Source organism: Mesoplodon bidens, assembly GCF_964165515.1.
Source record: "Mesoplodon bidens genome assembly, chromosome: 1".
Lineage (NCBI taxonomy): Eukaryota > Metazoa > Chordata > Mammalia > Artiodactyla > Ziphiidae > Mesoplodon > Mesoplodon bidens.
In genome coordinates, this window is record NC_138176.1 from 219,432,703 (window position 1) to 219,456,965 (window position 24,263).

At 37.6% G+C, this 24,263-nt stretch overlaps 1 protein-coding gene across 1 annotated transcript in view; it reads left to right on the forward strand.

Moving 5' to 3' along the window:
- SMARCA5 (SNF2 related chromatin remodeling ATPase 5) overlaps nucleotides 1-18,017 on the forward strand; it is a 49,839-nt gene extending 31,822 nt beyond the window's left edge. Inside the window, exons 11-24 of the mRNA XM_081249089.1 lie at nucleotides 280-506; nucleotides 2,550-2,671; nucleotides 2,749-2,901; nucleotides 4,970-5,102; nucleotides 8,586-8,734; nucleotides 8,936-9,055; nucleotides 10,055-10,165; nucleotides 10,484-10,597; nucleotides 11,053-11,175; nucleotides 11,928-12,060; nucleotides 12,681-12,799; nucleotides 13,202-13,414; nucleotides 15,856-15,963; nucleotides 16,748-18,017. Coding sequence (XP_081105215.1) covers nucleotides 280-506; nucleotides 2,550-2,671; nucleotides 2,749-2,901; nucleotides 4,970-5,102; nucleotides 8,586-8,734; nucleotides 8,936-9,055; nucleotides 10,055-10,165; nucleotides 10,484-10,597; nucleotides 11,053-11,175; nucleotides 11,928-12,060; nucleotides 12,681-12,799; nucleotides 13,202-13,414; nucleotides 15,856-15,963; nucleotides 16,748-16,813 — 1,891 coding nt within the window. The 3' untranslated portion in view covers nucleotides 16,814-18,017. The remainder of the gene's footprint in view (nucleotides 1-279; nucleotides 507-2,549; nucleotides 2,672-2,748; nucleotides 2,902-4,969; nucleotides 5,103-8,585; nucleotides 8,735-8,935; nucleotides 9,056-10,054; nucleotides 10,166-10,483; nucleotides 10,598-11,052; nucleotides 11,176-11,927; nucleotides 12,061-12,680; nucleotides 12,800-13,201; nucleotides 13,415-15,855; nucleotides 15,964-16,747) is intronic.
- The last annotated feature ends 6,246 nt before the right edge of the window (nucleotides 18,018-24,263 follow it).

Below are 24,263 nucleotides of genomic sequence, written 5' to 3' on the forward strand. Positions count from 1 at the left end.
GTATCATACTGTTTCATTTCAGTTCATCCCAAGGAGACGAATTTACTCTTTCGGGCCTCAAGGCCCAAAGCATTAATGGTACACATTAGAACACTGGGGGCAATAAAGAGAAACAGAAGAAAAAAGCAGTTATAGGTGATAGACTCCTAACTACACCTTAGAAGTTGATGGGTTGTTTCTTACAGGTATTTTGGGTTGAGATGGGATTGAGGATATAAAGTGGCAGAGACTCGTCCCAGGAACATTTGAGCCCTCTTAAAGTGTTTTTCTTCTCACTAGGTATACTCGTATATTAATGAAGGATATAGATATACTAAACTCTGCAGGGAAGATGGACAAAATGAGGCTACTGAACATCCTGATGCAGTTGAGGAAATGCTGTAATCACCCATATCTCTTTGATGGAGCTGAACCTGGTCCACCTTACACAACGGACATGCATCTAGTTACCAACAGTGGCAAAATGGTGGTGTTAGACAAACTACTCCCTAAATTAAAAGAACAAGGTACTTATGTTACTGGTATCAAATGGAGAAGTAATGGAAAGTGTCTTAAGATTCTGATGTTAACATGAAGGAGCCATCCTACCCTATGAAATGACTACTCTGGCACTTTCTAAAGTTGAAGTGTGGGACATTTAAAAACTTCTGTCCATTATCTGAGCTTCCCCCCGCCCTCCCATTTTAAGCCTTAAATCTTTTAGAAAGTGATCAGTAGTTAGGGTAGCCACACTCCCTGGATTTGGGGGAGAGTTCTTTCTTATTTTATATATGCTTTCCTAGAAATGTCAACTTTTTGTTATAAAACACCAAGAATGCTCTTCTCACCCATATGCAGTTCCCAGAGCCTTTGATAGACAGTGGTGTTGTGTTCATGGTATTTTTTCTTAGCTGTTTGTGTGGATTTTTAATTTAATTAAATGACATGTGCACGGACCCAAAGCAGTTTTTTTTTTTTTTTGCATTACGCGGGCCTCTCACTGTTGTGGCCTCTCCCGTTGCGGAGCACGGGCTCCGGACGCGCAGGCTCAGCGGCCATGGCTCACGGGCCCAGCCGCTCCGCGGCATGTGGGATCTTCCCGGACCGGGGCACGAACCCGTGTCCCCCGCATCCGCAGGCGGACTCGCAACCACTGCGCCACCAGGGAAGCCCCCAAAGCAGTTTTATTTGTAACATATTGGCTTTTAATATGAAAACGAGTATGCGTATGGATGTATTTAAATTACAGGAATGTAGAGAGAATTTAGTAGGAAGCCAGCTTCAGCAGTTATAAATTCATGGCAAAACTTGTTTTCATCTACATCATACCTACTTTCCATCTCCGAGAACGTTTTGAACCAAATCCCAGACATCAAGGCATCTCATAGACAAATTATTCATTCTGTAATATGAAGTATATAGTCAGATTTAAAGTTTCTCCATTTGTGTTTCTCTGTATATTTTGGTAAGAATGAAAATTGTACCAGTAGGTGAATTTCCTCTAGCATATTGACTTGAAAACATTGTAAGAGTTGCCAGTGAATTGGTTTACTTTTTTCTTTTTATACCTTTTTAAAAAATGTATTTTCTAAAATGCTTTCCTTGGGCCTCAGTCTGGCCTCACTACATTCTAGGGGCAGTATCCCCCGCTTCTCCTGCCACTGGCCTTAACCGGCCCTCGGGCCCTCCCGCCTCCCAGGACAGGGTGGCACCTGCCACTCTCAGGACCACCCTTCCAAGGCACAGTAAACCGGACCCTGTTGCAAAACAAATAAATAAAGATTTAAAAATAAATAAATAAATAAATAAAACGTTTTCCTTAAAAGCTTAGTAATTGAAGAAATTGAATACGTGGGGAGGAGTGGCCGGAACTTGATAGGAGACTACTGAACATCCATATGCATTTAGGGTGTGGGAAGGTGGACAAGAGCAGATTATCAGCCTCAGCTTCTAAGAGAAGATAGTTTCGTAATCATTATTTTTTAAAAGGATCCCTTTGTCTTCGTATGTCCTACTGAAGACGTTGTGCAGCTGGCTGAAGAAACGCAGTTGGATAATTTGAGTCACGGCATAAGTGAAGGGTGATGGTCTAGATGTGAGGCGCACATTTATGGTTCTTCCATCTGGATTGGGTCTTGAGAACTAGAATGAGACCAGGGTGTTGGGTGTGTGTTGGGAGATGTGTGGGGCTGTGCACAGGGAGTTGTGGTGGAGGGTTATTTTTAAGTATGTGGGATAAAAAGATAGTGATTCTCTCAGCCTTTGGGATGGCAAGACCTCCCAAGCCAGAGGTAAATACCCTTTTCTGTTTACGGAAACACTTTTCTTTAGTGTGTTGTGTAAATACTACCCTTTTCTATTTGTGCATTGATGGGAAAAATGTGGGGAGTGACTTCAACTTGGATAATAAATAATGTACAGTTTTTTTCTTGTAACTAACTACGTAACCTGGAATTAAGGAGTAATTGGTTAGTCTTGGTTTTGGTTAGCCTTAAATTTAATTTTTTTTCTTTTTTTTTTTTTTTTACTTTTGAAGCTTCTGATAATGGGCTGTTAATGTTTGCTGACAGGTTCACGAGTACTAATCTTCAGTCAGATGACGAGGGTATTGGATATTTTGGAAGATTATTGCATGTGGAGAAATTATGACTACTGTAGATTGGATGGGCAGACACCCCATGATGAGAGACAAGTGAGTAAAATCTGGGGAGGGGAGATCAAAAAATTATCAGATAAAATAATTTTCTGACATTTATTTTATGTCTATAGGAGTCCATCAATGCATACAATGAACCAAACAGCACAAAGTTTGTTTTCATGTTAAGCACACGTGCTGGTGGTCTTGGCATCAATCTTGCTACCGCTGATGTAGTAATTTTGTATGACTCAGATTGGAATCCCCAAGTAGATCTTCAGGCTATGGTAAGAGATAACAAATATTCTGTGCCTAACAGACGTTTTAAAGTAAACTGATAAACAGTCTACAAATGTCAGTGACTTAGTCCTGTAGAATTTTATTTTCTCTGACCTAATAGTACAGTGAGGGTATTTTGCTGGTGATCTTCGATCTAAATCAGGGTATTTCCATCTTACATCTTTGCCATATCTTAGGACCTTAGAGTCCTATTATATCTGCATCCTGTTGGTAGAAAGGGGAGGAGAGAAAGCTGAGAATTGCCCAGGAAATTTTTTATGGGGCAGAACTGAAAGTGACCCCGCATTTATTAGCCAGCACTCAATCACATAGCATAACTTACTGCAAGGGAGTTGGTAAATGATAGTATAGTTGTGTACCAGGAGGAAGGGGTAGTGGGTTTGGGGAGCTGCTAACCTGCCTGCCACATTAGATGTTTAAAATTTTAGGCCCATGTGTGGGAGTATCTTGGCCAGATCAAGAGGATCATTCTTTTTTTTTTTTTTAATTAATTTTATTTTATTATTTATTTTTGGCTGCGTTGGGTCTTTGTTGCTGTGTGCGGGCTTTCTCTAGTGGCGAACGGGCTACTCTTCGTTGCAGTGCGCGCGCTTCTCATTGCGGTGGCTTGTCTTTGTTGAGGAGATCAGGCTCTAGGCACGCGGGCTTCAGTAGTTGAGGTGTGTGGGCTCAGTAGTTGTGGCTCACGGGCTCTAGAATGCAGGCTCAGTAGTTGTGGCGCACAGGCTTAGTTGCTCTGTGGCATGTGGGATCTTCCCGGACCAGGGCTCGAACCCGTGTCCCCTACACTGGCAGGCGGATTCTAAACCACTGTGCCACCAGGGAAGTCCCAAGAGGATCATTCTTTTTTTTTTTTTTTTTTAGTTATTTCTGAGATACACATTTTAGAGCAATAACTAGAATTATGACTTACAACATTACATCAGAACATATAAAATTTTTAGAAATTTCATGTAATGTCTGAAACACTTATATTAACATATTTCCATACAAATAACCCAAAGAAAGTTTAGTACTAGTTTTGTTTTTTTATACTGCAGATTCTTATCAGTCATCCATTTTATACACATCAGTGTATACATGTCAATCCCAATCCCCCAATTCATCACACCACCATCCCCACCCCACCGTGTTTTTCCCCCCTTGGTGTCCATATGTTTGTTCTCTACATCTGTGTCTCAACTTCTGCCCTGCAAACCGTTCATCTGTACCATTTTTCTAGGTTCCACATACATGCGTTAATATACGATACTTGTTTTTCTCTTTCTGACTTACTTCACTCTGTATGACAGTCTCTAGTCATTCTTACGTTGAGAAAATTTATGGGCTATAGATTAATATGAAAACTTACAAGTTCTAAAGTTTGATATTGCTAATAATTTGACCTGTGGTATTTACATCTTTGGTGTTGGCCACTTTCATCCTGTGACTCTTTGTAAGGATGGCTGGGAAAATTGATCAATTAGAAGTAGGGGTGCTTTGTAAGATGTGTTTTATGAACTTAAGAAAAGTTAAACAGAAAATGGAATTCATATTAATTTGATTACTTATATGTAGTTAATTGGGCACTATTTAAAGACTAGGATTTTTATATTGTTTGTGGAGTTCGTTTGTTCATGTCACTTTTTTCCCTAATTGCAATGAAAATTTAGATTTGATTTAGGTAGAAAAGCATTTTGAATTTAAACCTAAGAGAAAAAGATTTTTAAAAACTTTTATCATCAGACTTAAAGATTATAATTGTGTCTGTCTTGTCTGGAAATATTTTATTTCCATATAACCTAGAAAAATTAATAACAGTAGTTTCTCACAGATTCAGCAACTATGACGTGTTCTATACCTCCTAAAAGATTTTCTTATGAGATAACCAGTTAATGTGATTGAAACTGAGGATTTAAGAAATGTTAATGGAATATGGATCCATTATAGTTGTTTCGTATTTTTAAAATCATTTTGTACTTGAGAATATTTTCATTTTGTTTCTCAGTATACACATTCAAATGTTATTTATGTGAATTTTCAACTGGATTCAGAGTAACCTGGTTATTTTTCTAGGATCGAGCCCATAGAATTGGACAAACCAAGACGGTCAGAGTGTTCCGCTTCATAACGGATAACACTGTAGAAGAAAGAATAGTGGAACGTGCTGAGATGAAACTCAGACTGGATTCAATAGTCATCCAACAAGGTGAGCCTTAGGACTTTTAAAATTTACCAGGTTGACTTTATAACACTTTTTTCCTGGATTTTTTTTTTGGATATTCTTGTTGTTAAACATATATTAAATCAAGCTACCAGGCAACAATATTTATATTCCAGACTAAAGTAAGCATCAGTTTTGTTAAGAGGATGGGTTTGGGCTCAGGAAGGTTGAAATTTGAATATTGACTCGGCTGGTTAGCAGTGCTTTTACACTATCTGAGCCTCTTCTTCATCTGTTAAATAGGGATACAGAGGTTTTTAAGGACTAAAGGGGGTAATGTATATAAAAATACCCAGCATTCAGTGTGGTACATATTAAATAGAGGTGTGATGAGTGATTTGCATGTACTAACACTCAGTTGACTACTCTGGGGAAACTGAAGAGATAACAATAAAACTCAGAATTCTTTTTTCTAGTCCGCAACGATTTATTGAGCACCCGCAGATGTTAGGCACTGTTCTTAGTGCTGAGAATACAGTGGTGACTGAAACCAACCAGTGTTCTTACTTTCAAGGACTTTATAATTTAGTGAGAGCGAGACACAGAATAAACATTTATGTAAATAGGACTAGATGGTGAAAGTGGGATTTTATTTCGGATTAATTGAAGGGAACTTCAAGTTCATGCCAGATCAGCTTTCAAGGAAGACATTTATATTTTCATGAAGCTTAAAATAGAGTTAGTGATGGGATGTGTAAAATGTAAAAACCAAAACAAACCCTCAGGGGGCCTCCCTGGTGGCGCAGTGGTTGAGAGTCCGCCTGCCGATGCAGGGGACATGGGTTTGTGCCCCGGTCCAGGAAGATCCCACATGCCGTGGAGCGGCTGGGCCCGTGAGCCATGGCCGCTGAGCCTGCGCGTCCGGAGCCTGTGCTCCGCAACGGGAGAGGCCACAACAGTGAGAGGCCCGCGTACCGCAAAAAAACCCCCCAAAAACCAAACAAAACAAAAACAAACCCTCAGTAACCTTGAGCCCACATTGGTTTCCTTCCTTCCCAAATTGTGTCATGACCAAATGCATTTTATCTGTCTCTAAAGCTAAGAGGTATACTGTTGTATTATCCACTGATTATTCCATTTGTGTGTCTTGGTTTTGTCAACCAGTCTCTAATTTCCTTGTAAGGAAGGGAGTGTTACATTTCTTTGTTATCCCATAATGCCAACCATAGAGTTAGCCACATGTCTGTATACATAAAGTCAGAAAGAGAAAAACAAATACCGTATGCTAACACATATATATGGAATCCAAGAAAAAGAAAAAAAAAAGGTCATGAAGAAACCTAGGGGTAAGATGGGAATAAAGACAGACCTACTAGAGAATAGACTTGAGGATATGGGGAGGGGGAAGGGTAAGCTGGGACGAAGTGAGAGAGTGGCATGGACATATATACACTACCGAACGTAAAGTAGATAGCTAGTGAGAAGCAGCCACATAGCACAGGGAGATCAGCTAGGTGGTTTGTGACCACCTAAAGGGGTGGGATAGGGAGGGTGGGAGGGAGGGAGATGCTGGAGGGAGGGGATATGGGGATATATGTATATGTATAGCTGATTCACTTTGTTATACAGCAGAAACTAACACACCATTGTAAAGCAATTATACTCCAATAAAGATGTTAAAAAAAAAGATAATACATGATTGCTTTATTATTAGTTGTTTTTGTTAATAATTGCTTAACATAGTGAGCTTACTTTGTACCAAGCCATGTGCTAAATATTTAAATACTGAATATTATCTTCTTTAGTCTTCTGCCAGCTGGAGGTTGGCATCAGAGGTAGAAGCAAGTCACTTATTTACCGTTTACACAGCTAGGAGGTGACTCATCCAGGGCATCAAGAGCTATATAAAACTATTACAGGGGCTCCCCTGGTGGCGCAGTGGTTGAGAGTCCGCCTGCCGATGCAGGGGACACGGGTTCGTGCCCCGGTCCGGGAGGATCCCACATGCCGCAGAGCGGCTGGGCCCGTGAGCCATGGCCGCTGAGCCTGCGCGTCCGGAGCCTGTGCTCCGCAACGGGAGAGGCCACAACAGTGAGAGGCCCGGGTACCGCAAAAAAAAAAAAAAAAAAAAAAACCTATTACAGTGCAGTGTTTAATTAGGAAAGTCTCTGGGGACTTCTGGGGCCTGCCAAACAGAGGTTTCTCATGAGTGATATAATGGCTAGATTTTTTTTCCCTCTCACATTCATCCATGCTTTTAGAAATAACATCTGCCTTGTGGTTCTTGTTCTCAATTATTTTCATCTCTGAAACCCTTTTCTTTTTTTTTTGAAGATTAAAAAAATACAAATTCTTTTACAGTCAGCTTAGAAAAGCTTTTTGAGTCTTTTGACTTAGTGTTTTTGGGGTATTTTTTTATATTTACTAAGGCAACTTTTGGAGCAGAATTTTGTGCTAGTAGCTTTGTTAATCCCATTTATAGACGTATTAGTCAAGCAAGCCTTGGGTGCATGCCTCTGTGTTAACTGTTTTGTGGACTAAGGGGTATAACTAAAAATGAGAATATACAGAAGTACTTCATGTCTGAAAAGTTCCCTCCCAGTCCGCAGGGAAGTAATTTCTGTAAGCTTAAGAACATTTTGATAGCAGTGAGATAGCTTTCAACAAACATGTTCTGTGGATATATTCTAACTTTGAAAGTCATATTTTTTTTTTTTTTTTTTTGCGGTACGCGGGCCTCTCACTGTTGTGGCCTCTCCCATTGTGGAGCACAGGCTCCGGACGCGCAGGCTCAGCGGCCATGGCTCACGGGCCCAGCCGCTCCGCGGCATGTGGGATCTTCCCAGACCGGGGCACAAACCCGTGTCCCCTGCATCGGCAGGCGTACTCTCAACCACTGTGCCACCAGGGAAGCCCCTGAAAGTCACAAATATTTGATGGTGCATTCTATTAGGGATCCAAAACCATGATACAAGTATGTAAGGTCCCAGAAAACAACTTGTATCTTTGCCTACTCATTACAACTTGGTTGAAGTAGAAAAATTAAAATAGAAGAAAGAAGTATATGTGAATGGCTCTTGAAGTTTGGCAATATGAAGGTTTTTATACTTCGCTTTTGTAAGTAGAACAAGCTGATTTGGGAGCATTAGTAATAATACTAATCAGTTTCTGCAGAAACTTCTTGTGTTTATAATGCTCTCATCTTTTGATACTTAAAAAAAGTTATGGTAATAATTTTGATTTTCAGATATTCCAAGTTATTGTCATTCTTACCGTACAAGAATATATTTTATTGAAGTGGCATTTGGTAGGCTTCATTATGTAATTTGTAAACTTAAGAAATATTTCCGAGTTTACAGATTAGAATTTGGTATTTTATGTAGAAATAAAAATTATCAGATGAGAATAAACAAATGATTGACGTTTGAGGCAAAATTATGTGGTGTTACATCTAACATTTAAAATTCCAAATATCCAGTAAACTAAAGTTTGTTTGATTAACATTACACAACAAAACCTTTTTTACAGGAAGACTTGTGGATCAGAATCTGAACAAAATTGGGAAAGATGAAATGCTTCAAATGATAAGGCATGGGGCAACACATGTATTTGCTTCAAAGGAAAGCGAGATTACTGATGAGGATATTGATGGTATTTTGGAAAGAGGTGCAAAGAAGGTGAGATGCAGATTAAATGATATGTTTAATATGTAAAATATTTTAAACCAGAACTGTTTGAGGAAATAGTTATGTGAGTTATCGGTAATCTGACTTCCACAGAAAGAAGTTTTTATGTAGTATAAAGCCTAATGTATTTTGACTATAGTTCTCATGCTTTTTAAATTCTCCACTTAATAGGATGTTTCTTTTGTTTCCTAGACTGCAGAGATGAATGAAAAGCTCTCCAAGATGGGTGAAAGCTCACTTAGAAACTTTACAATGGATACAGAGTCAAGTGTTTATAACTTTGAAGGAGAAGATTATAGAGAAAAACAAAAGGTAATTTAGAAAAAGATTTTGGTTACTTGGAGACTTAATATTTTACTTGAAACTTGGAATTTAAGTGTTAGGTGTAATGCCTTGTCTCAAACAGCAGTCATTTCTGTTTACTCACAGCTAAATTATTTTCATTTTTGTGTTAAATTTAATGCCACATTTTCAGTTGGTAAAGTGAAATGTTTAAAAATTTTATACTGTTACAGTGCACTATGTTGTGTGGGGTGATTATAGTAATTTGGGATATTTGAAAATTAAGACTGTTGCCAAAAAAAATCGTCACAACCTTATTAGACTTTTGCTTTTTAGTTAACTTTTTTTTTTTTTTTTGGTGGTACGCAGGCCTCTCACTGTGTGGCCTCTCCCGTTGCGGAGCACAGGCTCCGGACACGCAGGCTTAGCGGCCATGGCTCATGGTCCCAGCCACTCCGTGGCATGTGGGACCTTCCCAGACCGGGGCACGAACCCATGTCCCCTGCATCAGCAGGTGGACTCTCAACCACTGCGCCACCAGGGAAGCCCTAGACTTTTTTTTTTTAAACAGCAGAATTGGCTGGTAATAATTAAAGGGAATATCATAAGTAATACTTGCTGTTATATAGTGAAATTAGAAAATACCTACAGGGTAGAAGAAAAAAAAATTCTACCTAATGCTTTCCCTTTTAATGTTTAGGCATGTACATCCTCTGGATTTTTTCTAGGCTAAATATATATCTACATTTCTCTCCTAATTGGGGTTCTAAACCTTCTGTAGCATTGTTTTTCACCTAGTATTCATTTGGTCAGGAAATACTTACTGAACGCCTATGCTCTTCACTAGACACCCTCCTGTGTGTTACTTGCATAGTCCCTAGCCTCATAGAGCTTATAGTCTAGAATTCTATGAATATCTTTGCATTTATAAATAACAGTCATAGTGATGTACATAGTCCGAGTTGCATTCATGTAGGATTTGCGACTATATAATAAAGTTGGTGATTTGAATTGCTTCCCATGTGCTAGATTGCATTTACAGAGTGGATTGAACCACCTAAACGAGAAAGAAAAGCCAACTATGCTGTTGATGCCTATTTCAGGGAAGCTCTTCGTGTCAGTGAACCTAAAGCACCCAAGGTGAGTTGACAGAGCACAAACGTCTAAAAATATTGGAACTGTAAATCATTTTTCTCTTTATACTCTTGCGATAAAATCAGATTGAGAATTAGATTTTATGGTTTCTTACAGTATACCTCCTTCAGCTTTTGTTAAAAGTTTTCTAAAGATTAATTTTGAATGTAAGCATTTAAAATTTGATGAATGTTTGTTCAGTTTTAGTGGAAGATGCATTCAGTTGCTTGGAGAATTGGCTGTCATGATTTTATAGAATGAAAAAAGGTTATAGATTTAAAGCAAAATAGTCACTTTCTTATGAAGAATACTTTTTGTTTTTAGGCTCCTCGACCTCCAAAACAACCTAACGTTCAGGATTTCCAGTTCTTTCCTCCACGTCTATTTGAATTATTGGAAAAAGAAATTCTATATTACAGAAAAACGATTGGGTACAAGGTAGCAGAAGTAACACTTTGTTCATAACTAACCTGGTTTTTTGTTTTGTTTTTTAAAAATATTTATTTGTTTGTTTGTTTATTCATTCATTGATTGATTGATTGCTGCGCCGGGTCTTAGTTGCAGCATGTGGGATCCTCATTGTGGCTTGTGGGATCTTTAGTTGCAGCATGTGCACTTCTTAGTTGTGGCATGCGTGTGGGATCTAGTTCCCTGACCAGGGATCGAACCCGGGCCCCCTGCGTTGGGAGCGTGGAGTCCTACCCACTTGACCACCAGGGAAGTCCCTAATCTGGTTTGTTTTTAACTTCATAAATGCAGAATATCAATATGTTTTCTTTTATGGCTGGATTAAAATTCGTGAAATGTCATGTACTTGGTTAAGAGTTCAGTTCATTGCATACTTCCTAAAATATGTTGACTGATGACATAGGAAAAAAAATAAATATTTTTAGGTGCCTCGAAATCCTGACCTACCAAATGCAGCACAGGCACAAAAAGAAGAACAGCTTAAAATTGATGAAGCTGAACCTCTTAATGATGAAGAGTTAGAGGAAAAAGAGAAGCTTCTAACACAGGTATAGCCTTCAATCAACACAGAATTTAGTAACCATTATTTTGTAAGGTGCTGTCTTAGGCTGTGTTGGAATATATAAAGGAAGTACATTTTTTTGCTTTCAAAAATGGAATAATTGGAGATCATAAAGCATGGGCATATGGTGTTTGCTACATTTTGATTGTTATTCGTAGTTGAGGTGGTAGAGAAGATTATGGATTTGCACCAGCCTTGGTAGAATGGGTATCCTTTTGATCACCGTTCTTCCAGCACTCCCATCTTCCCTTTCCTGTGAATCTTCTACGTTGCTACTAAGTTATTATTCTCAATGACAAATCTCTGCTCCATACTTTTTTAACATCCTTTAAGTTTCAGTCAAGGCCTTTCAGAATCTGGCCTTAACCTACCTTTAAAACTTTATTTTCCTTCTGTTTTCCCACTTGGTTTATATCTTTGCCCTTTAGCCTATGTTCATTCCTCCTGGCAAACTTCTACTCTTTGAAAGCTCAGCAAAAATGTCCCCTTTTTGTGCAGCATTCTTTATTCTCCTGCTCAGCTTCAATTGCTTAGCTATCTAAGCAATATATGATGTATTGCTAAAAGTGCTCATCTATGTACATGAAAATCTACCACTTTAAAAGCACTTAACTTAAAAAGAAAACCTGGAGCAACTGAAAATTTTCTATAATACTCAGCAGCATTGGTAAAGTTTAATAGCTTTTCTCCCAAGTTCAGTGTGCTGTGATTATATGTTTTGTTTCCATCGCTTTGAAGGGATTTACCAATTGGAATAAGAGAGATTTTAACCAGTTTATCAAAGCCAATGAGAAGTGGGGTCGTGATGATATTGAAAATATAGCAAGAGAAGTAGAAGGAAAAACTCCAGAAGAAGTCATTGAATACTCAGGTAATTCTCCTATTATTTTAATAGGTATAAGAATGTTCTCAGGCTTCTGGAGAGCTGTTGGAAAGTTCAGATTTTCTTACTCTGAATACTGCTTTGATAAGCTTAATTTCACCACAACTTAGTGCCTTGTTTTGTTTTGTGTTTTTTAAAAATTGAATTGGAAAATCTCCCCTTCTTTAAAATGGTGTTGTTAATTTTTTTTTTTTTTTTTACCCCCGTTCACTAGCTGTAGCCAAGGAAACAAGAATAGGTCACTGAATAATTGTGCCTTCATTTTTATTTCATTGTCTTTCATAAGTTTTCAAGTGTTACGTGTTTTTGTGTCTCCTGGAGCCAGTTGGATTGTCGGGTGGGTATAGCTCTGGTGGTCCGCCCAGAGCTTCAGAGTAGACACAACTAAGAATTGGGGGATACTTCCTGTAATCATCCGGCGTATCTTCCTGGTTTCTTCATAGTTAAGGAAACTGAGAAATAATTACGTGACTTACTAGTGTTAGATGTGGGGGAAATGGAAACATTTCTTAATCCTTAGCAAGTAAAATAGAGCACTTAACAACAAGAGGTTATTTATCTTTTTGCCCTTCCCCCCCATCTCATCTGCCCAACTCTTACTCCTACAGCTGTGTTCTGGGAAAGATGCAATGAGCTGCAGGACATAGAGAAGATTATGGCTCAGATTGAAAGGGGAGAGGCAAGAATTCAAAGAAGAATTAGTATCAAAAAAGCACTTGACACGAAGGTACTTTGAATATTAATAAATATAATAGTAAAATAACTCCTATCAGTAATATGAGAGTTTAAAGTAACTTTTAAAAAGGAAAAGAAATGTTGATATAAAATTTTTTTTCAAAGGACAGCATTCAAACATTATAGGTGTTCTCAACAGAATTTACCTCAGTATTTCAGTTGATATATCTGGGTCAGAGTCACTATGATTGGCTCTTTGCTGTGTGGTGTACCAGAAAGTCTGAGTCTGTATTTCTGACTGAAGTTGTTTCAGAACAAAGATTACAATGTAACTGACTTTGGATAGAAAGTTGATGTGAAATACAACATTTATAGCTAACTTTACTAAAGCCGAGTTTGAAACATGATTATATAGGATTTGTATTTTATATAATATAAAATCTGATTTTCATAGATTGGACGGTACAAAGCACCTTTTCATCAGCTGAGAATATCTTATGGTACTAACAAAGGAAAAAACTACACTGAAGAAGAGGATCGTTTTCTGATCTGTATGCTTCATAAGCTTGGATTTGACAAAGAAAATGTTTATGATGAATTGCGACAGTGTATTCGCAACTCTCCTCAGTTCAGATTTGACTGGTTTCTAAAGTCCAGAACTGCAATGGTGAGTACTGGGGGCCTTTTTCTGTAATGTAGTAGAATTAAACTTCCTCTGACAGTTCAAAGGAAGTAGGTTATTTTAATATTCTTCAAGGTAACTTTTTAAATTCTGTTAAGAGAAAACTGGTTCAACTGTATCTTTGAAGTAAATTTTTGTTGCAATATTGTTTGTATCACAGTTTAAATCAGTTCCTTAAGAAACAGTTCACATCCACAGTTAAAAACCTCATGTCGTAAGTAACTTACAAAGTTTATTTTTTCCATTGTTTAATAGCACGTCTTTTAACATCACTATATATGATAGGACTAATTTTTTTATGTGAATTTTAATCTGGTTCTAAGTAGGAGGAAATGTCACCATCAATTTTAACTTCTGAATGTAATGATCACAATTTAAAATTGGACTTTTAGTTTTATAAATGAACACATTTCTATAAAGAAAGGACTTGTACTCACGCATCTGCCCATCAGAATGCTGAGTTTGAGTTATTTAAAAAGAGCTTAATGTAGTAAAACACTATACTGATTTAATCCTAGGTTTTGTTTTTATTCCCAATATCAACCTGTTTCTGATCAGCAAGTTCCATTTGTAATGACCTAAAATCAGAATTCAGAAAAGTTTAGCTTTGATGAATTGCTCTTCTCTTATGTATTTTTTTTAACTTTTTATTTGATATTGGAGTATAGTTGATTAACAATGTTGTGTTAGTTTCAGGTATAGAGCAAAGTGATTCAGTTATACATATATCTGTTCTTCTTCAAATTCTTTTCCCATTTAGGTTGTTACATAATATTGAGCAGAGTTCCCTGTGCTACACAGTAGGTCCTTGTTGGTTATCCATTTTAAATATAGCCGTGTGTCCATGTCAATCCCAAACTCCCTAATATACTTCCCTCATATACTCCCTAATATACCCACTTCCCCCCCTGGTAACCATAAGTTCGTTCTCTAAGCCTTTGAGTCTGTTTCTGTTTTGTAAATAAGTTCATTTGTATCATGTTTTTTTAGATTTCGCATATATCATATGATATGTCTTTTTCTCTGTCTGACTTACTATATTTTACCACCTTTGAGTTTTTAGCTTCATCTTGTGTTCTTCAGGATGATGATAATGCCAAAAAAATTCTGTAGTCTTAATTTTGAGATGTACTAGGATAGCAAAGTTTAAACAACTTTATAGTAGGATTTACCTCAGTATATTTAAAATACATTGTCACTCTTCAAGATGAGGGATAGTGTTTAGTCTTTAGATGTGACCACTGAAGGGGTGTTTTTCAGTAAGCATCAACGGACGCTACTGTTTTATGAAACCCTAGTTTGGGAAATGTTGCACTATAAATGCATTATAAATATATAGTTAGAGGAGACACATTCAGTTGCTATAAGCTCTATATTACGTCTTTTAAAGTAGGAACAATTTATATAATTAATAAGTGATTTTGTGGTGAGTGAAACGATGCAGTGTCACACTGATTTACTGGTACAATACCGTGGTCTAAACTGCGTGTTATTTCCTAATGTGTTTCATGTTAAGGCACACATACAAAATAATAATATGCGTATGGCCCCTTGTGATAAACAGTTGAGGCATAGTCCTTCTCTAAGAGCCAGGAAGATTCATACCATAGTATATCTGTAACACATTCTGGCATGTGTATCTCAGTGTACCTGTTAAAGGAAATAAAGAACTTTGATGCAGTGTACTACCTTCTCTCTATATATACTATTGCAAATATTTCCAAACCTTATATGGTTGTGTCCTATTATACGATAATATTTTTAAATGATTTTATTGTGACCATTTGTGTAGAATGTCACTTACGACAAGGAGAGGAAAAAAACAGTTTTACTCAGTAGGTAGCCAGCAGTGATACAAATGGACTCCTGTTTTCTTAAGGGGTATTTACTATTTCTACACTATAATTTAAAATCCTTTCTGGAGCCTGTGTAGATTGCTAGGGAGAGATGAGATAAAACTCATCATAGATTTCTATGACTGTTTTTCCCAAACTGGGAAAGACGGCAGGTGGTACACTGACTACCACTAAGTTTTAATTGATTTTGACCCTCAAATATGTGCTCTGTTAATTTTAAGTTTTGGATGTAGATGACAGTTTTCAGGCATAGACACTAAGTAGCAGAATTGCATATATTAAGAGATGTTCATTTTCACTGCTTCAGTTCCTAAGTGAAGGAAGGATTTATGAAAAATACACAACACTTAAATAATGAAGTGAAAAATTTACAGATATCTTTTTTTATCCTCCTAACATGGATTGTGTATGAAAATTATCAGTTCCTTTTGCTTTTTAAAATTTTATCTGTTGGGGGTATATAAGTGATATTACACTGTTAAAACATACCTTTGGTTTTGAAATTGTAATCATGAAAACTTATGGATGGAGAATACAAGTTTACCATGTAAATTTTTGTTTGTAACTCAGGAGCTCCAGAGGAGGTGTAACACTTTAATTACCTTGATTGAAAGAGAAAACATGGAACTAGAAGAAAAGGAGAAGGCAGAGAAAAAGAAAAGAGGACCAAAACCTTCAGTAAGTACTCATGAAAATGTAAATATTTTCTTGGGGAACTTAACTTTTTTCAAGAATTTGAACATTACTTGGCTATCACTGATGTGTTAGTCTTTGTTTTTTTTTTTTTTTTGGTAAGTAGTATGGCCTTGAATTGCTTTAAAAGTATAAATTAAACTTGATTGCATTGTGTGGGGAAAATCATGTTATGATGGTAGTTCACAGTATGGGGATTTGTGAGAATATGGGAAGGTCTGTCTTGTGAATGGCAAGAGCCTACACTTGATGTTGAGAGTACACGTTATAATTTTAGAATATGTAAAGAAATATTAGGAAAGCAGTGGCCTTTACAACCTTTACTCTTCACTTCTAAACTTTGATTTATTGTACCAATGATATCTTAGCAATGTGAAGGCAAAAATTATAAGAAAAAAAGTCATTCTGTTATCTAATAATAATTTATATAGTCATGCGTAAGTGAACGTATCAGGAAAGTCTGGTATACTCACAAAGTATTTCTCATTACTTTTTTCTTTTGATGAGAGGGCGTGTTATACATTTGTTTGGTGTATTGATTTACTATTGCTAATTGTGAATTACTCATTTACTTCATTATTAGCATTAAGGTATTTATGTTAGTAAAATATGTAGATAAGATTATTTGGAGAATTAAGTTATTCTGGTTAAGAAAATTAATACCTGTTACTAAGTGGCAGTTATTAATAAATTGCTATCATGAGTCTTCCAATATATTTCATGTTAATATTACTCTTGTGATGAAGATAATCCTTCTGTTTGTTTGTAGACCCAGAAACGTAAAATGGATGGAGCACCTGATGGCCGAGGAAGAAAAAAGAAGCTGAAACTATGAATACATATTTGTTTCATAATCACTAACTTTAAACCAGTAGTTCTTTAATTTACGGGTCTTCATAAGATGTACTGTACAATGCTCAATTGTTATGTCATTCAAAGACATCAGGTTCATCTGTTTACCAAGCTAGAAACATAGTATGTAGTTTCACTTTTTTAAATGCAACAGCTGTGCTGAAATTTTTTTATCATTAACACTTGAAGTAATAAAATAGGCTTCATTTATTAATAAATGTTTCATTTGATTTATTTTTATATTATAGTTCCATTTGTGAGGCTTGTGACTTTTGTTTATCAGCTATAATTTCTACACTTGTAAGGCTTAAAAAGAAGCAAACAAGTTAAAAAAAAGAAAATTGCAAATAACATTTGTCCCTTCAGTCTTCACTTAGTTGTGTAATTGTTTTAATTCACTTTGCCTTTGCAGAAGTTTGGGTATCTTTGTAGTGCTATTGAGTCTCATCTGGGAAGATTATGTAAATTGCATTCTCCTTGCTTATTATATGGGTAGAATGGGAAAAAAAGGCAAGACAAATTCTCATTAAATTCTATGCATATTTCTGTTATGCTTTCTGTTTCTGTAGTTGGTTCTGAGGTGAATATGCCCTATTCTGTTTGGAAGAATGGCCTTTTAGTTATATAGCCAAAGACATTTAGTATTTTCTGGTTCCTTAAGGTGTTGTTGTACCATTTTGTAAAAGGAATATTATTATTACTTTTTTTAATTGTTTGGTAAATATTTTTGACAAATTACCTTCTGAAGCAGCCACAGCTTAGAAAGATAATCTCAAAACTAAGGTGATTTTTTTTTTTAAAAAGACCCAGCCAAAATAAGGTGTGAATTTGTCATACTGTTAAAATGAAATTGGTAAAATGTATCCCCTTCCAGTTTACTTTTTTGGGTTTTAGAGTAATTGAACATTTTATTTTATTATATTTAAAATAATTTCTAAGTGTGAGCAGCAAGACTGACTGTATAATTCCAGTTTTTATTTTCTATGGACAGACTTGATAAACTGGAGACCCTGAAGCAGGATTACCCAAATTGTAGTGTCAGGATTTTAGCTGTACCAGAGGCCTTTATGTGCTACACATAATTTGTATAAAGTTTTATATGTGCAAATTGGGTACATAAATAGTCTCCATTTTTCTAAGGGAATGCAATAAATGTAGCATCGTGAATAAATATAACTTTTATAATCCTTAAGTGGTCTTTTCTTTCCATTGCTGTAATTTTCTTTTCACATTTGATTTTTGCTTTTTTCCTTAGGACGTTATCTTTTTTCCTTAATTGGATTTTTTCGTCTCAGATTTCTATCAGTTGCTTTCATTTGCCCACACATAATTGGGATTTTTATTTATAAGGGTGATTTCTATAGTATTACTACTACTGCTTGCTTTTAAAAAGTGGGATTGCCGCCATCAGTGTCAAGCAAAATGCAGTGTTTATGGCAATTTGTGGAGTAATTTGGTTTGGTTTGTGTTCCCCCCAAATTGACTTCTTTATAGCCTTGGATTCTTAAAATAACAATTATGGATCTAGTATATGCAAAATGTGAGGAATGGTTGCTTCTTCCATGAAAAGAGCTATCATTCTTAACAGTGGTGGCTTTATTTTGGAGGAAATAATTGGGAAAATATAAGGCCAAAGAAAACTTTACAGAGGTCACAAAGGAAGTGGTGAGTTCAAGAGGAAGAAAACACAGCCTAATTTGTGTGTGTGTGTGTGTGTGTGTGTGTGTGTGTGTGTGTGTGTGTGTGTGGTGGAGGAGGTGGGAGGAGGTTGAGAGTGGAAATACAAAAGGAACCTAGTGCCAGCCCTTCAGAGCTCAGGGACATGGGAACGTGTACAGGGAAACACTTGAAAAGAGCATGAAAGAAACAATATTAAATTTAGCATTGTGGTTTAGCCAATGTGTGAGGCATTTGTGTTTCCCAGGTCAATTAGGATATCACTCTTGTATGTCTATCCAGAATAAAGTAAAGCAAAGTTTTTATTTATACTGCTAGTTAAGGGAAGGAAAAATGATAACTAAGCTCAACCCAACTGTTTTAAAAGAGAAATTGGTGGTTGGAGTGGACTCAAAATTGGAACCCAATTTCCAGTTGATTTCCACAATTTCCAGTTGAGGAATAGGAGGGCTTAAATAGGCGGAAGGAATGGTCCCTAAAGCCAGCCTAGAAGAGGCTGGGTGTTTACACAGGTGACCATGGTCACAGTCTATTGTTACCCAGAGTACTTCATTTAATAGTTAATTGAGTAAGGCTCTCTATATTATTCTGTTGGGAAGATTATATTCTATTGGGAAAATATACAGGTAAAACTAATGAAATGTAATCATTTTAACTTCAGTCTTTTAAATATTAATGTAACCTTGGAGAAAAAAGATAATGGAAAATTTTCCAATAGCAAACTTTAAAAAAAAATTTAGGGTATTTCATATTCATATAGTAGACTTAAGGTGTGTGCTTTAATTTTGTAGCAGTGCTTACATATGCTCAATTTAATGTGTTAAAGTTTTGTTTATTTCCTTAGGAAATCTGAACTGAATAGCCCTAATTGAGGGTAGTGGCATTTATGGATCTCTAAATGTTGGTCTTTAAAGGATACTGTCTACAATATTAAGAAACAACCCAATCCAAAAATGGGCAGAAGACCTAAATAGACTTGTCTCCAAAGAAGACATACAGATGGCCAAGAAGCACATAAAAAGCTGCTCAACATCACTAATTATTAGAGAAATGCTAATCAAAACTACAATGAGATACCACCTCACACCTGTTAGAATGGGCATCGTCAGAAAATCTATGAACAACAAATGCTGGAGACGGTGTGGAGAAAAGGGAACCCTCTTGCACTGTTGGTGGGAATGTAAATTGATAAAGTCACTATGGAGAACAGTATGGAGGTTCCTTAAAAAACTAAAAGTAGAATTACCATATGACCCAGCAATCCCAGTACTGGGCATATACCCAGAGAAAACCATAATTCAAAAAGACACGTGCACCCTGATGTTCACTGCAGCACTATTTACAATAGCTAGGTCTTGGAAGCAACCTAAATGCCCATCATGAGACGAATGGATAAAGAAGATGTGGTACATATATACAATGGAATATCACTCAGCCATTAAAAGGAACGAAACTGGGTCATTGTAGAGACGTGGATGCATCTAGAGACTGTCATACACAGTGAAGTAAGTCAGAAAAATATATTAACGCATATACGTGGCATCTAGAAAAATGCAGATGAACCGGTTTGCAAGGCAGAAATAGCAACACATGTAGGAACAAACGTATGGACGCCAAGGGGGGAAAGCGGGGTTGGGGGGTGGTGGTGGTATGAATTGGGAGATTGGGATTGACACATATACACTTAATGTATAAAATAGATAACTAATAAGAACCTGCTGTATAAAAAAATTCAAAAAAAAGGATACTGTCCAGTTAAGTGTAACAGGTACATGATAAGATAGTAAAAAGGGTCAATATGTTAACATTTAACACTTTAACCAATTAACCTGCCAATTTGTTGGTGGTTTCAAGTAATTGTTTTTCTCAAATAGGATTATGCTCTGTAATATTTTATTTCGTATTTGTGTATTTTAAAAATATTGCTATTTTTTAAAGATCAGTATGTCAGTGTGGTAGATAAGTTCAGGTATAGTAACATTTTAAGGAACATTTATAAATCCCATTTCTGAGAGGCCACCAGCCCTTAACACCAGACCCTTCCTGTCAGTGTGTCTCAGGGGGAATTAATTCAGTGGGCAGGCAGGCTCAAGTTGAAAAAGTATGAACAGGTTGAATCAAGTGCACAATAATGCACTTGTTTCAGGCATAGAACACAGTTGTCCTGATTCCTATGACCATTTTAAAGGCAGGGGCAGCTCTTTGTGAAAATAATAGTGTAACCTATCTCATTGTATCTGGAGCCAGAATACTCCTGCACAGCCCTCACACTCGGATTTGTGCACCAAGTTTTAGAATTACTGCCTATGTGTAGGCAGTCACTCATTGAACACTGGCGAACCTTGACAGCAGAAACAAGGGGTAGTGTTCTAACGTCCTCACCATGTACACCTCTTTCTCAAACCACTTTTCTTTTCTGCTTATGTCTCAGGCATCACTCAGTACTGCAAGTTGCACTTGGAAAAAAGTATCACCCTGAATCTGATGTATTTTGAAAATGGAGATATCATAGTAATCTTTGGACTTGCAGTGGTAAACTAAAACCTTCACCTGGGAGCTTGTAAGAAATGTAGACTCTAAGGCATCATGCCAGACCTGCTGAATTAAAATCTGCATTTTAATAAGACCCTCAAAGGTGATTCATATGCACGGGAAATTTTGAAAAGCACTGCTTTAAACTGCCAAAGTAAAATAAAATGAAACCTTAATAGTTGTTTAACAGATATATTAACATGACATCATCAGGGTAACAGATCTTTTAGTTTAGGTCAGGAAGATCATTCAATACTATTTCAGAGAAAATGCTTTTATGTTGAATTTTGGATCTGCAGATAGTTTTAGCAGGGGTTCCTCTGGTGAGCTGTAATATACTAGCATTCAAGTCACCACATCTCAATTACATTGGAGCAGCATGTGGTCCGAGGACCAGCAGCAGTGGCAGCACCTGGGAGCTTGTTAAAATTACAATTGCTCAGATCAGATCACACTCCATTCTGCCGAATGAGAAGCGAGGTTGGGGGCTCTCCAGGTGATGCATACTGAAGTTTGAGATGCACTGGGTTAGTACCTCTCACTATACTTGTTGGTTTCTCCTTCCTTTAAAGGGAACAAATGTTACGTAACTTTGGATCGTGACTTGCTTTTTTCTACTCACATTTATAAATTTATAAATCCAATTATGAGACTATAAAAGGAAGCAGGCTGAGTGCGTGGGTCATCAAATGAATCATGCCTGAGTCATCTCATTTTTATAACGAAGGTGAGGCGTTCATGGGTAGAGCTATAAGCCACCTCTCCTTATAGGGATGATGTACAAACAGTGGTTAAAGAGCCAGACGTGGTGACAGAAGGGTTTTGGGTGAGTGTGTCATCTCTTTCACAGGAAGGACCATTTTTAACATCAAAAGTTATTCTCAGCACATTTGTCCTGCTGTATGTTGTCTCTTTCGAGACATGGTTGATCTGGTTTGAAGTCAGAAACTTTTGTCCCCCTGTTGACGCACTGACGACAATATCTGCTGCTAGGGATGGTCAAGGTCAGCTTGTGGCATGGTAGACTTCTGAGGAGTCACCATAACTACTGAGTGGAGTTACTGTCTGGTTGCTGTTAAAGTAGCTTACAGATTGGTCATTTTTCTGATCTGCGACATCAACCTTATGTCTGAGTAGAAGGGAAGTCAGTAACATGAGCCAGCTCAGGAACTGGAGCTGCGTCCCCCAAATGGACATGGTGCTGCTTGGAGGATCCATACCTATAGTTTCTAGTCCCATGAGCTGCGCCACCTGGGAACAAGTCTGGAGGAAGCTGGCTTTTTTAAAAGGTTCGGGGTGATATGCTGAGTATGAGTGCCCTTGTTTTTATCAGCAGGTATATCTGGAGATAGAGTCGGGAACTCAGGATTGGCTCTTCTGCGTTTGAAGGCTTTGCCCCCAGCAAAGGAGAGTGCGGACTGATAATATTCCGGACTCCTCTTTCCAAACGCTCTGTTTGCACTCTTCTCTTTTCTTTTGGCTGCAAGCTTGCGGGATCTTAGTCCCCCGACCAGGGAATGAACCCAGGCCACAGCAGTGAGAGTGCCAAGTCCTAAGCACTGGACCTCCAGGGAATTCCCTCCGTTGGCACTCTCTCTTGATCCGACAGTATAAATCGTATGTATGTACCACTCTCTTCAAGTTGCGAACTTTGAAAAAAGACATCTGCTTTGAGGAAGTTAACACAGTAAGAGAAATGATAAGGGGGTGGGAGTTTGGAAGCTATCGTTAAAGGCATTGGTGGGGCTGCACTTCTTCCAGGGGCTCTAGAGGAGGATCCAGTTCTTGCCTCTGCCAACCGTCTGTGGCTTGTCACTCCAATCTCTGCTTTTATGGTCATATTGCCTTCTTTTCTGTGTCATCTCCACCGAGTCCTTCCTATAAGGACACTTGTCAATACAGTGAGGGTGCCCCAGGATTATCTTCCCACCTCAGAATCCTTAACTTAATCCTATCGGCAAAGATGCTTTTCCCATATGAGCTATAGGGCTTACGGGTTCCATGGATTAGGACCTGAATTCTTTGGGGGCCGTTACTCAGCCTGCTACATCTGTCAAATTCAGTTTGTTTCGTTTCCTTTGTCTTACCTCCCAATGTTTAGAGACACATTCAGTGAAGCCCAGTTACTGAACTCCACTTACCTTTTCTTTTTCTTTTCACTTCTATTGTACTTAGTTTTGATGGCTTGCATATACTTCTTGGTGTCTGGCTCATTTTTCTAAAGTCAGAGCTAATGTTCCCAAAGGGACCCCATACGACTCTGTCCCAAGTTGTGATAATACAGTAGAGAGAAGTCATTACAACCTGTTTAATTTCCTTAATTTCATAAATAGCAACAACTTGCCATTGAAGAGATGTGTTTACCAATAGAACTATACAGTAAGTTTGGAAAAAATTACTGATAATCTCATTACCCTAACACAAAGTTCTTATCTTTTCGAGGCATGTCCTTTTAGTTTTTTCCATATATATATATTTTTTTTCAGTACGCGGGCCTCTCACTGTTGTGGCCTCTCCCGTTGCGGAGCACAGGCTCTGGACGCGCAGGCTCAGCGGCCATGGCTCACGGGCCCAGCCGCTCCGCGGCATGTGGGATCTTCCCGGACTGGGGCACGAACCCGTGTCCCCTGCATTGGCAGGCAGACTGTCAACCACTGCGCCACCAGGGAAGCCCAGTTTTTTCCATATTTTGTAAGGCTTGCAGTAGCAACATGATCACTGATAATCTAGAATTCATTATGCTATGAAGTGGCTATCATGATTCAATGAACTATTTCCTGAGTACTGGACATTTAGGTTTCTTATTATTCATTGTTATAAAAAAGGTTAGTAGGAGCAATATTGGGGTGACTAGTGTCAAATAAATTTTAGAATGCTTACCTGGCAGAAAACTAATTGTGGAGTCATCCTCTGTCATCACCTGAGCCCTGGTGGGTGTAGCAGCACAGCAAGGACCTGTGGCTGGTGTCTCCACTATGGGAAGTGAATGCCCTTAGATGCCTTTTTCATTCACCCTGTATGTGGGCTCCTTAAATTTGGCACTGGGTGCTGGAATGAAATGTACAATATCTTTCCATTCATAGTTTACACAGTAACAGTGACATCATGGGCATCTGGTATATCTCCATTATGCCTTCCAAATCCCTAAGAAAACTAAAATATTAAATGAGGAAAAATGTATATGCTTTTTCTCCATAAAAATGTTATCACGGGGGAAGAATATG